The following is a 13,792-nucleotide window of genomic DNA, read 5'->3' as shown; positions in this document are numbered from 1 at the left end:
AGTAAACCTTGCCACAATCTCAGTGTAAGGAGAAGAGTAAGAGGTTACATGACTTTGGACTACATATGTTAACAGTGAAGTAAATGTTCACAGAGCAGTCTCAATTTTTTTTTCTTACAAATAAAGCTTTGTAACTAGATCCTGTTTTGTAATTAATATTTGATTCCTAAAGAGTAAGATAAATATTCATATTCAGACATTTCCACTGGATCATGCCAGCAGCCATCGTGAATGCAGGGGTGTTCAGTATTGGAATATGTATTTTTTATTATGAAGGACTAGAGTTTAGTACACACCTATAAGATCCAGCTTTTGATTATATTGTTTCAAGCATTGCTCCCTTTTTTCTTGACCAACTTGATTATGAAAGTGTTATCTTTTATATACCTCCTTCTGGAGTCTCACAAATTCTGCTTTGTGGAAATTGTTGCTTCATTATATGTTGTGGAATGTGCATTTGTCAAATCTTCATTGTGGATCATGGCTCCCATCACTGCCATGTTATGTTACCATGATGTGGAAGTTAAATTTTCATTTGTATCTTTTCCATCTCAATTCTATGAAAAAGAATGTCCATTTACCTGTTGTTCTTGGTGGTGGTGGTTGCTGCATCCCTCACATAAAGTATGCAGATAGTGTTCAGTTGAGCTTTGGTTCACAAACCAATGTCTTTTGAAACTAGACATTATATTCATTCATGTTTAAAATTTTGTTTTAAGGTAACATATGATAAAACCATCTATTTGATGGAGGTTTTAGTTCTATGAATTTTTACATATGCATCAATGCTACCATCACTATAAGCTGAATACAGACACATTTACTTGTTCCCCCACATTTCATGCTCCCTTTAATGAGTCAGATACCTCCAACAATCTTACTCCTGACAAATCCTGAGCTGCCCTCTGTTACTGTGGTTTTGCCTTTTAGAAGGTGATGTGTAGTGTAACATCCCCATGGTGTGGGACCCTTTGAGGTGTGTTTCTTCCACTCAGCATGATGCCCTTTAAGATTTCTCTCCTATTTGCTCCTTGGATTTCATTTTATGGACATCTTTTTTTTTTTTTTTTAATTTGCCCATTTATCTGTTAGAAAGCAAAAAGGTTGTTTTCACTTCTTGGAAATGATGATTTATACATTTATGTACATGTGCTGAAGTGAATGTAAGTTTCTATTTCTGAAGGCTAAATTCCTAGGAGTGTTATTACAGATCACATGCTAAATGTTTAACTGTAAAGCTACCAAAATGTTCTAAAGAATGGCTGTACCTGTCTGTGTTTCCTCCAGCCAAGATGGAAGTCCCAGCTGTTCCACATCCTACGAGCCTTCAGTGTGTTCAAGACTCTGTATTTGTTTTTCATCATTCACTGTCTGGATGTGGGTTTACTTTTTCCCAGTGCATAATGATGTTAAACACCTTTCATGGACTTTGTTTTTGTCATGTGTACATTTTATTTAGTGGAGTGGATGTCTAGGTCTTTTACTTGTTGAGTTTTGAGAGTTCTTTATATACCCTGGATATATGCAGGTCTTTTGTCTGATGTGATATTGCAAACATTCTGTTCTTATCTGAACTGTTTTTCTTCCTAAGTATCTTTGAGAGTGAAAGTTTTTGATTTTAATGAAGTCAAATGCATTATTTCTTATTAATTTTCCTATTAGTGTCAGACTTGAGAAATCTTTGTCTAATCCCATTACAAAAATTTTCTTCAAAATCTCTTGGGATACTGCTTTAAGTATACACCTATGACTGGTTTTGAAATGGTCTTTGCATGAAGTTAGAGGGGTTTTGCACAGATCAACTTGCTCTTACACTATGTGTTTTTCCTCTACACTGGAGCAGTCATCCCTTTCCAGTACCAAAACTAACATAGAACCTGCCTAAACATGCCCCTATGACCTTGAGGCTCTGTCAACTCTTATAACCATTTATCCTTGTGATGTATGGATGTAGTACCTTGTGTTCCAGAATCAGAGCCTTTCCTGACTGTACTGCTCCACCCTTCAGACCAAAGTTTCACAGTGCCCACCCACCTGGATCTGACCAGCCCACCACAAGATGAGGTACCCGCCTCTCTGGAAAGTAATGAGCTTGCAGCCCAGCACTCCTTCCTCCAGCACTCATGTCTCAGCAGTGCCCCACTTCTCTAGATCTTTGCTGCTGCTTCTGTTCCACCCGTCTTCATAAAGCCTGGACTGTAGTAATGTCCTGCCATCCTCCGGTGTATAGTCACAACTTTGTGGCATCTCATTCCTTGAACATGAGCTGCCCCTGTGCTCTGCAGTGGTACCCAGCTTCCCAGTGTCCAGCCCTCCAAAGTACTTAATTTTCCCTGGTGAGTTGGCAGTTCCATGGCCTGCCTTCCAGGCAGCCACACTGAGCAAGAAAGTGACATCACAGTCCCTGAGTCTGAGCTGCTGGACTCAGACAAGTAGATTTTATGTTAGTGAGATGCACTGGGAGGTGAGCCTGCACCCTAGTGCATAGGTATTATTGTAATTTCATAGACTCTAAGCCCCAGAACCCAGCTCCACAGTTGCACTGAGCACCCATGCCTGAATCCCAGTACCTCTGCAGCTGCTGGTGGGGAGTGCTAGACTCAACACTGGGAGTCATCCCTTTAGATAAGACTCCACTGCAACAAAGACAAAGAATGGGAGGCTCCCTAAAGCCTTGGCGCAGGGGCCTATGCTGCTCTGTTTATTACTGCCACAGACTCCTGCAGGATAGACCACAGATGTACACACAGTCATTATTGACATTCCTCACAATGGAAGAGCCATACTGAATCTACCAAACGGCATTTTTTCCATTGATGATCCACATCCTTTTCACTCAATTTTTTTTAATTTTAAAAACTTATTTGCAAGGAAAGAGAGAGAGAAGAGAGACAGATAGAGGGAGAATGGGCACGCCAGGGCCTGTAGCCAGACACATGTACCCTTGTGCATCTGGTATACGTGGGTCCTGGGGAATCAAACCTGGGTCCTTTGGCTTCACTGGCAAATGCCTTAACACTAAGCCATGTCTCCAGCCCATTTACCCATTTTTTTTTAACCAAACACCATTTAGAATGCATTTTAAATCAATTCTTTGGAATCCCTATAATTTTACCATTTATAAAAGATGTAAGTAAATTTGTATACTAATAAGATAGGTGTGCTTATTTGTTTTAACATAAAATATTAAAATTGGCTGAATATTTAATGTTATAAAATGTAGAGCATCTTCAAGACTTTTCATTTCAGAATTGGTATGTTGATCTTATAATTTTCAATACTGAGGAAACTGTTTCACATGTTGTGGTAGATTGAATGTGTGCCCCCCCACACATTACTTTGATTACTTTGGGTATTTTTAAATATTTTTATTTTAAAAGAATGAGAGAGAGAGAGAGAGAGAGGGAGAGAGAGAGAGAGAGAGAGAGAGAGAGAGAGAGAGAGAGAGAGAGAGAGACGGAATTGGCATGCCAGGGCCCCAGCTGCTGCAATTGAACTCCAGATGCATGCACCACTTAGTGGGCATGTGTGACCTTGTGCTTGCCTCACCTTTGTTCATCTGGCTTATGTGGGATCTACAGAGTCGAGCATGGGTCCTTAAGCTTTACAGGTAAGCACCTTAACTGCTAAGCCATCTCTCTAGCCCTACCTGGGGTATTCTTGATTCCTACTTAGACTACAGCAGGTGGAGGTTGCTAGAGAAGGTATATCCCGGGGGTGGATCTTGAGTCCAGCCCTACTAGGTATGCAGAGAGCCATCTTGAGCTCTGACTGCTTGTTAGTTTTGTTTCTGTGCTACAGATGTATGATAAAGTGGGCCAGCTTGTTTGGCCACTATGAAGCTTCCACTGGAATCTGTAATTATGAAATAAACCCTTTCCTCCTATAAGCTGCTTCTGGTTGGTTGGTTGTCTCAGCAAGAAGAAAGTAACTGCAGCACATGTATGCTCAGTTTATACTCCCACCAACAGAATAAGGGTTCTCCTGGATCCACAACTGTGTCAACATTTCATATAATTGCTCTTCTTGATAATAGCCATTCTGACTAGAGTGAGATAGAAACTCAAATTGGTTTTAATGTGCATTTCTTAGATGCTTAAGAATGTCGAACATTGTTTTAAATGTCTGTTGGCCATTTGTGCTTCTTATGTAATTTGTCATTTTTTTCTTTAAGAAAAGGCTTCTCATTTTATGGGTACTTTCCTTTTTTTTTCTGTTCTACTTTTAGTTGTTCCATTTCTTCTAGATTTATATTTAGTGAGATGGGGATATATTTACTTAGTATAATAGCCTTTTTATTTACTTATAAGGAGAGAGAGAGAGAGAGTACATCAAGGCCTTTTGCCTCTTCAAAAAAACTCCAGATGTATGTGCCATTTTGTATATCTGCCTTTATGTGGGAACTAGGAAATTGAACCTCAGCTTTCAGGCCCTGTAAGCAAGTGCCTTTAACCACTGAGCAATCTCTTCAGCTTCATAATAGCCTTTTTGTTATTTATATGTCCTATAACATCATGTCCTATACCTTAAATATGCACAATAAAATCTATTTTAACATACATATATTTATATATGAATGTTTTTGAGTTAAATATTCAGGCTAAAGAGATTTAAATTTTATTCATTTATTATTGTCATCAAAATACTCAGTACATTTACTTGTTTATTATTTCTGAAGTCCTGAAGCACTGTATAGGTATTTCCCATGGGGTTGGGAATTTAGCTCAGTGGATGAGTGCATGCCTGGAGTGCAAAGCCCTGGGTTTGGTCTTCAGCACCAAAACACAAAACAAAACAAACAAACAAACAAACAAATCACAAAAACACCAAAAAAGGGAACTGGCACAGGTACTTCCCCATGGTATCGTGGTCCTCCATGTTGCATCGCACCTATTTATGTACACACACTGCTTTACCTACACACTGGTGGTGACACTTGTCTTCAGAGTTCCATAGTTCTTGGCACTTTGATTTCGAATAAGTGCATAAAATGGATTTTTAATAAGTATGAATGATATATTGTGAGTAAATAGGTCATGTAATGTATTTTTACTTGTGTCAACATCACTTCAAAGCTCAGATTAATTTTAAATAATTTTTAAAAACTTTATTATGAGTTTTTTGAAAGGAGTACAAAGCACAAGCAAACAAAGTATAAATCGAAAAGATATTTCATAAGAGGGTTTTAGGCTTTCATATTATACTGTAATTCATTTAACATGACACAAATAAAAGTATTTATAAGTATTATTAAAAAATCATGAAAAGTAGTTCAGATTCAGTTGTCTGTGCTAATGGCCACTGGTAATAAGCTGGGTTCTTTCTTTCCATTTCCAGAGGACATACATTTGAATGTCTCAAAGTCACTCTGAGCTTGTGGGTTAAAAATGAACTGAAGAATGGAAAGACAGTATTAGGTTGAAAGACACTGCATGGCCCAACCCAGACACTCACCGAGTAATTGGTTATATGAATGTATCTGCATTAAAAAATTTATTTGGCTGAGCCGGGCATGGTGGCACATGCCTTTAATCCCAGCACTTGGGAGGCAGAAGTAGGAGGATCGCCGTGAGTTCAAGGCCACCCTGAGACTACATAGTGAATTCCAGGTCAGCCTGGGCTAGAGTGAGACCCTACCTCAAAAAACCAAAAAAAAAAAAAAAATTATTTGGTGAGAAGGCCATTGATGAATGATGAATGATTGATGAATGAATGAGAAGGCTATGGATGTATTAAATACAATTCCTATATCAGATTAGATACAATACCTGTAAGTATCAAATGGAATGGTCTACTCTAAGAATTATTTTTTTTTAGTTTAAATGTCTATAACATGAAACACCACTGTGCTTCCTATAAATGCTGTTCTTATTGTGGAGTCTGAAGTGTGTTACATATGTGTTTGCATAGTACTTTAAAAAATAATAGATCTTATTTATTTTTATTTTTATGTTTATTATTATTAACAACATATTTTGTATGGATACATCATGTGTTGGCACTCTTTTTATCTTCACCCTGCCACTTTTCTGTTGGGAACACTCCTCAGTGGGGTTGAGGGTATTCCTTATACTGCTGTTATTTAGTACCTATAATGCTGTGCAGAATTCACTTTTTCAAAAGTACTTATTGAGGTGTGAGGCCTTGTCCATGGGAACATAACAATTAAGCCAACAGGTAATATCTTATGTTTAGTAGGCAAGTGATGCTATATGTAAAAAAATCTTAGGAATTTATCAAAATTATTTATGCAATTAAAAATTCCATATCATAATGTACTCTAAATGCATTTAAACACATATTTTAAATAAATATATAATTACTAAAATTGAAGCTAATAAAATTTAAATCTCATCATTGTAGCAATAGTAATAACTCATATACATATATTTTGGTGTGTGTATATGGTGTATACATGTTCGTGTGTATATTTGGCGTTGGTACTCCTTCTCTTCCATGTCAGTTTTGCAGCAGAGTCTCTCATTCTTGTTGTTCTCTGGTGTTTGCCAGGCTAGCTGGTCTGTGAACTTCTGGAAAACTCTGCTATCTCTACCTCTCATTTGTCACCAGTGTGCTATGATTACAGAATCCTTCCACTGCGTCTGGCTTTTATGTGGGTTTGGGGGTTCAAAGTCAGGTACTCAGGTTTGAGCAGCAAGTGCTTTCTCCACTGAGTCATTTTCCCCCTAAAAAATATAGTTAATGTGTGTTTTGTTTTTGCTTCATGACAAGCAAAAGCTTTTGCTTTGTGACAAGTTTTAATTCATATAATGTGATCTTCAAGGTTTCATCACAGCCTTGCTTAAGATGTGGGACTCTTGGGCCATTGTACAGCTCTGATGTGATCTAAGATTACCCTAAGTTTGCTGAGTTTAATGATTTTCAGTAAGCTGAATTAGTTTTGGGGGTGTTAACCTGTAAATACTCATCTTAGTTGCTCAGTTTTTCAGTAAGCTGAAGTTTAAAGTTTAATTATTAACAAAGATAATGTGAAATATTTTGACTTAAAAATAGTCCTTTTACTTGAAAAAAAGGAAGTCATAAGGCAGTACGAGCACATGCCATACATCATCATAGGCCACATACACTTCTGGGGTCTTAAAAAGACATGATAGCAAGATGAAAATGCCATATTCAGAGTAGGTAAAAAAAAAAATAGTCTTGCTACAAAAGGCAGGAAGCACAATAGAAGAGTTTAGAAAATACATCAAACAGGTGTAACACCACCAAAGTTAGCAATGAGTGGTCAAAACATAAAATAAGGAAGCTGTTGTGGTTGAGCATGTTGCTAGTTCCTGTGAATGCCACTCTGCCAGCATTGCCACCTGCTGCAGGTCTGCTAGCTCTTGGTTCAAGCCCTAAGCCTGAGCAGAATTGCTGTAGCACAAATACACTTGTGTGGTGTTAATTCCATTATTACTTGTAACTGAGAAGCCTTTTTGTAAATCAGTTTTAAAACTCTTTTAAACTGGGTCATTTTCTTTATAGTAAAGTTGTATTAACATTCTTTCATTTAAAAAGAAGATCCTTGGAAAATAGTGTGATTTATTTGATGTTTCAAGCCAAGAGCATTCTGAAATACTTTATTTATCCTTTTATTTTTGTTTGGTTTCATTTAAAATCCAGGGACAGTTCAGCATTAACTTGGCGGGAACTGGGATGAAGATATCCAGCATGGTAAAGTGGCTCACTCAGGGGAGGTATGCCTCCGCCATCATCCACAGGTCTCACGTAAGTGCTGCTAGACCAAAGAGCCTGAGAATGTCGACTACTAGAGGCCCTCTTCCTCAAATTTAAAGTCACATGAAGCTAAACACTTATTCCATATATTGAATAGATATCACCTATAATTGGGTACAAATCAACTTATAAGTGTGCATATGGATTGTATATAAATACACATTACCAGATATATGTGTGTATGTGTGTGTGTGTGTGTGTGTGTGTGTGTGTGTGTGTGTGTATAAATTCATATATGGAATACAAATACCTGAACAGGAATTTCAAATTTTGAGCTAATGACTTGAATATATGAGCTTTACATACTTTAAGAAAAGGAAGTGATTTAACTATACTTTAAAGATTTGTAAGCCAGCCTTGATGGCATGGGCCTGTGATCTTAGCTATTTGAGAGTTAGCAGTTCAAAGCCATATTACAGAGTGAGTTTAAGGTCAGCCTGGCAAACTCAGTGAGACCATATCTCAAAGTAAAAAGTGAAAAGAAGACTTGAGTCATAACTCAGTGATATGTCATTTGCCTAGCATGTGCCAGTCCCAGAAATGTCCACAGTATTGCAAAATCAAAAGCAAAGAACAAAAATGGATTCATAGGGTTTAATATTTCAAAGTGAGGGTTGCATTTTGGGTTTACTTATCCCATTACTTTGATTTAGTTATGAGGTCATTGGAGCCATTTGTCATTTAGTGAATATCCTGAGTATTTTTACGAATTAGTAACATTTATCTATATTGTACTCAATTTTTAAAAATCTGGATAGCATTGTTGTGTTATCTACAAAAATAGTTAGATGCTATTTCCAAAAGGTGAAAGATGTATATGATTTGAAGAGAAACTACTGTATAATTATGTGGTATTTTGCTCTACAGTTATAACTAAAATTTGTAGTTTATTTATATAGTAATACTAACCATAGCAGGAACCCACTTCGGAGGTACTTTCAATCACTCATAGCTCTGCCTTGGGGCATAGCTCTTTCCATAGGAAGTAAGCCTAGGTTATAAGAGTTCCTAGGTACATTGCATATAAACTAACAGCAATAGCCTTTGTCTATGTCAGTGCTTTCCAGGTTTCCTTCTTTCCTTCCTTCCGTTTTCTTTTTCAAGGTAGGGTCTTGCTCTAGTACAGGATGACCTGGAATTTATCATGTAGTCTCAAGGTGGTCTTGAACTCATGGTGATCCTCCTACCTCTGCCTCTTGAATGCTATGATTAAAGGCAGGTGCTCCATGCCTGGCTTCTTTGTTTTAATAAAAGTGACTTGTGTTATACTCCTATTTAAGTTACTTATAAATAAAATATAATCTTCTTGTAGTCATAGCCTTTTAACATTTTATTTCAAAAACTATAAAATGTGTTTGAATGGAAATATTTTATTTTTTTATATTTCTCCCACATGAGTAAACTATTAAGCTTTCAAAAGCAATTTTTATTTTTAAGTATTTATTTAGCATATTCAGGTGTTATGCTTTTTGGTAGAAGAATGAGAATAAATCAATTATGTACCTAAAGTATATTATGAACACTAGAAATGTAGAACACCTAATGAAATATTGATCTGTATTTCCAGCTTTTAAATGTCTTTTGGTTAAATAGCTAGACTGTATCTTGGCTGAAGTCACCTGAATATATTAATGTTTAGTGAAATCATTCATATTTCTTCCATTTAGCTTCTAAAAATTAATTACTTAGTTTATAGAGAACTTCTCTTCAAGTCAAATTCTATGCCCTGACATTCAAAAAATATAATATCTGGCATGAAACCAAGGCTAATGAAACCCAAACAGACATATGGAAATGTAAACATTTTCATTTGCCACAAGATTTAGTGAGATGAAGTTTCAATTTCAATAATCTGGAAGTAGGCTGTTTACCTAACACCGACCTGTTGTGATGATACTCTCTTTCTTGACTCAGAGTCTGGAGTTAAAAGGCTTCTTGTCTCAAAACATTCTTCCATCTCATAATGTCCAAGCCCAAAGTTTCCTTCTCTTCCCTTCCCTTCTCCCCTGGTTTAAAAATAACAATTTACCTGTTCAGCCAATTTGTGTCACATCTTATCAAAATGTCTTCAGTGTTTTGTCATTTGCATATTAAGGTGGAAGGCAGCTTAGAACACTGCTCTTCCCCCCCACCAACCCAATCCCTGCCCACCCCTTCCTCAAACTGCACCACTCATCAGGTAGTCTCCGTTTTAGTCCTTCTCTGACTATAAATATTGCCTTCTGCTCACTTCCCTCTCTCTATTGTACTACTTCCTATACTTTTCTCCAAGGTGTGCTTCTAATGTCTCCATGACATATTTCAGGTAAATGGGATAAAATATGAGTCATATATCTTTGTGTTGATATTGCATATCTTTTGTTTATATGGCACAACATCTGGTGTTAATTTGCAGTGGCAAGAGGCCCTAGTGTGCACATGTATACACATCAACACCTCCATCCCCACACATATAAGTAAATAAACAAAAAATATTTTTAAAATAAAAAATATATATATTGAGGTGAAATGTCTAATTTCTACTGTGGTTCAACATTACCATACAGTTGATATGAATCTTGGTCTATTTATGTCTCTTAATCTTTTCATGGACATCATTTGGAACAAATACTGAAGCAGTGTGATCTTTGACCTCAGATGCAATTATTATAGGAAAACTCGCCTAGAGGTTTCAGCCACATGATTTCAAAGCATTAACCAGTTACCAATTTCTCTAAGAATCTCCCATGTGTCTCCTCTTCTTGTTTTCAGGATGGAATTAAAGTGTACGGCAGATGTGGAGGGTTTTGTGGGAAATGTGTTCCTCACATGGCTACTGGTCTCCCAGTTCAAGTAATCTGAACATGCAAAAGTGAAAGCGTACTCCAGAGGGAAGATACCCGGTGACACATGCAAATGTCTGGTGCTCATTTCTCCCCTTTTTGCTTCCAGAGATTCCATGCTGTCTTTCCAGGTGCTCATCAAGGATTCAGATTATTTAAGTTTTGCAAGGCTTTTAAAATGAATATGGTAGATATATGACTCTAGTCAGGATCCTTGTAAAATAATGTAATTTTTCATAGGAAATACAAACATGTTTAATGAATTATATCAAGACAAATTTTCCCTTAACATCTTGGACTGGACCACAGTTACGTAATATGGTTAAACACACATGTAAATAAATCTCTGTTCACTATCCTGTAGTACAACAAAAAGTTTATTCTGTATGTATACTGTATGTTAAAATACAGTAAGTAAAAAAAAAAATTAAAGCAGTTTAAAACTCCTGCAAGCATTATTGAATCTATCAGTGAATATCAACTCAATATTTGTATCAAAAATACATAAAGTATAATTTCAACTGATACAGTTTAGGTGCTGTGTTTTTTTTCTTGAATTATGGATTATGGTGCTTCAGTGAAAAATAGTCCTAAAAATGTGCAAATGATTTGATTAAAAATTCATGCTTGGGTTAAATAGTAAATATAACACTTTGTAGATGTAATAGAAAAGATATGATATGTTGGAATTTAATTGTAAAGCCTACCTCTAATTTCATTATACTTAGAGCAATATGTTTTTAAAGCTTATATACTATAATTCTATATATTTATATGCAATCCTTAAAACTATTTTTCCTAGTTATGTACTATTTTATCAATCAAATAGAAAGCTAAGAATTCTTGTTTGAAAATCCAAAGTTTTAAACATAAAATCACGGTCCCTGCACAACAACTTTAAAGTTCAAGTTGTTTTATACTGGACTGCTGATAATGCAGAACATAAAAATTATAAAAATTAACTATGATAATCCTAGTCTCAGGTATTAAAGATGTCTTTTCATGGGTATAATTTGTATATTACCTAACATGATTTTATAAGACAGATTGCTAAAAAACAATATTATCCTATTTCAGCCTACTGTGTAAGACAAAACCATGGAACTTATTAATAAACTTTTGACAGTAAATATTAAGGTACTAATTTTACCTTCAAAGTGTTTTTCCTCAAACATTAGGAATATTTAATATTTTGTACCATAGAAGGTACCAAAGTGACTCTCTGCCAATGTGGCTAAACACTTCAGAGATCTCTGTATCAGAAAAGGAGTATTTTGCACTATGTGCCTTAAGCCAGTAACAAACACTAATATGAAATGTATAATATTTTCCAGAAATGTTTCATTTATTGTTAAAACTTTCTAATTTATAAACATCCAAATAAAGATATATTTGTGTGACATACTAACAGTTTGTTTTCATTTTCCTTATGTAAGAACCTTCACCTAAAATCACTTTAGGAAGTCTATGAAATTGTTCTATTCAAACTTAGGGTTGGTGTGTAAACAGTTACTGTGTGACATATACTGTTCTTCAGAAAATGTAAAAATGGTCAGGAAGGCTGAGAAGAACTTACAATGCTTCTATGGCCTTCAGTACATACTAAGTTAGTAATGTTTATTCATATTTAGTTGGCCAAACCAAATCACATGTCCAAGTCTTAAGCCATGGGGGAAAGAAATGTATTCTTCCTTCAGGTCTTCAGATTGTGAACGTCATCCATAAGAAAAGTAGGTGGGGCATTCAGTCCTCTCCCAAGATATATCCTTGTGATATAGTCATACATCTTCAGCCTTCCTCTAAATTACCAAAGTACTTTCCACAGTAGTCAAAAAAGATATAACTGTTAGGGCTGGGCTTTTACTGAGCCATTGAGTACTCTCCTATCATGTGTGAGAACCTGAATTCAATCCCTAGCACCACGAAATAAAAATATTGCAACTGGTAGGTTGTAAAAATGTTAGTTTTTTCATATACTTATCAACATACAACTTTTATTTATCTAATTATTAGAGTATATGAGAAGCTTTCACACACACACACATGTTGTCATGAGTTATCTTTTGCTCTTTTCTTTAGAATTGTTCCTTTATTAGCTTTGTGAAATTTTTAATTTTTTTTTTTTGAAGCAGAGACTTACTATATAACCTGGGCTGGCCTGGAATTCGTGATCTCCCTGTGTCTGCTTCCCTAGTGGTAGGAATAAAGATGTGTACTACTTTGCCAGGTTTGAGTATGGATTTTTGTTTTGCTAATTTTGTGTTGGTGTTATAATGACACAGGGCCTCATTATTTAGGTTAAGCAATCTTCTTCAAACTTGAGCAGTCTCTTGAGTGCTGGATTATGGGTATGGACATCCACACCCTGTTTGTATTAGGAATTTTTAAGTTGATGGGCTTTTTAAAAATATTTTTAAAATTTATTTATTTAAGAGAAAAAGAGGGAGAGGAAGGGAGGGAGGGAGGGAGGGAGGGAGAGAGAGAGAGAGAGAGAGAGAGAGAGAGAGAGAGAGGGAGAGAGAGGCCTTTAGCCACTGCCAAAACTCCAGACGCATGTGCCACCTTGTGCATCTGCCTTAAGTAGGTCCTAGGGAATGGAACGTTTGGCTTTTCAGGCAAGTGCCTTAATTGCTAAGCCATCTCTCCAGCCACAAAGGGTGTTTTAATGTCTGTAATCAAGTAAGATCAGAAAAATAACTTCCAGGTAAGATGATAGATTGTAAACCTCATCAAAACAACTTGAGAGAAAAGTTGGGATAATACACTATAATCTCTATTTCTGCAAAAAAGAGTAGACATAAAGTAATTTATCAGGCCAGGTGAGATCTCCTTTGAGAAGCAGGCAGGAGCAACAATGGTACCCAGTATGAGTGGGAAACCACCAAGGGCTTCCTCTCATACACACATCAGCACAAGAGGAACAGCTCCTGGAGGCTTAGGGACGGGAGAACTTGAAGCCGAGTGTGGGACTTGGCTGAGATTGAAGGGAATTGCCAGAAAGCAGCTTATTGTAGACAACTCTCCCTACATGGTTGAACAGCCCAATTGAAGAGCCGCCCAGAGCCCAGAGCCGTGGGTCCCATACACCTCAAAGGGCAGAGAGCTCAGCGGGACCCAAATGTGACACTGCAACAGAGACTTTTCCCCACCAGCACTGCCACTGAGGTCAGGGCCACCCACAGTCAGGGTTCCTGTTCCCAAACAGTGCTGCTGCTGAACCACAGAGACCA

At 36.6% G+C, this 13,792-nt stretch overlaps 1 protein-coding gene across 2 annotated transcripts in view; it reads left to right on the top strand.

Moving 5' to 3' along the window:
• The window catches only part of Adamts20 (ADAM metallopeptidase with thrombospondin type 1 motif 20), a 175,948-nt gene extending 165,367 nt beyond the window's left edge, over window positions 1–10,581 (top strand). For both annotated transcript variants that reach the window (XM_004668531.2, XM_004668532.2), the window contains exons 38-39: window positions 7,627–7,731; window positions 10,492–10,581. In XM_004668531.2, coding sequence (XP_004668588.2) covers window positions 7,627–7,731; window positions 10,492–10,581 — 195 coding nt within the window. The remainder of the gene's footprint in view (window positions 1–7,626; window positions 7,732–10,491) is intronic.
• Window positions 10,582–13,792: the final 3,211 nt, after the last annotated feature.

This window comes from Jaculus jaculus, chromosome 6 (genome assembly GCF_020740685.1).
Source record: "Jaculus jaculus isolate mJacJac1 chromosome 6, mJacJac1.mat.Y.cur, whole genome shotgun sequence".
Classification (NCBI taxonomy): Eukaryota; Metazoa; Chordata; class Mammalia; order Rodentia; family Dipodidae; genus Jaculus; species Jaculus jaculus.
This window is presented reverse-complemented; position numbering and strand designations above follow the sequence as displayed.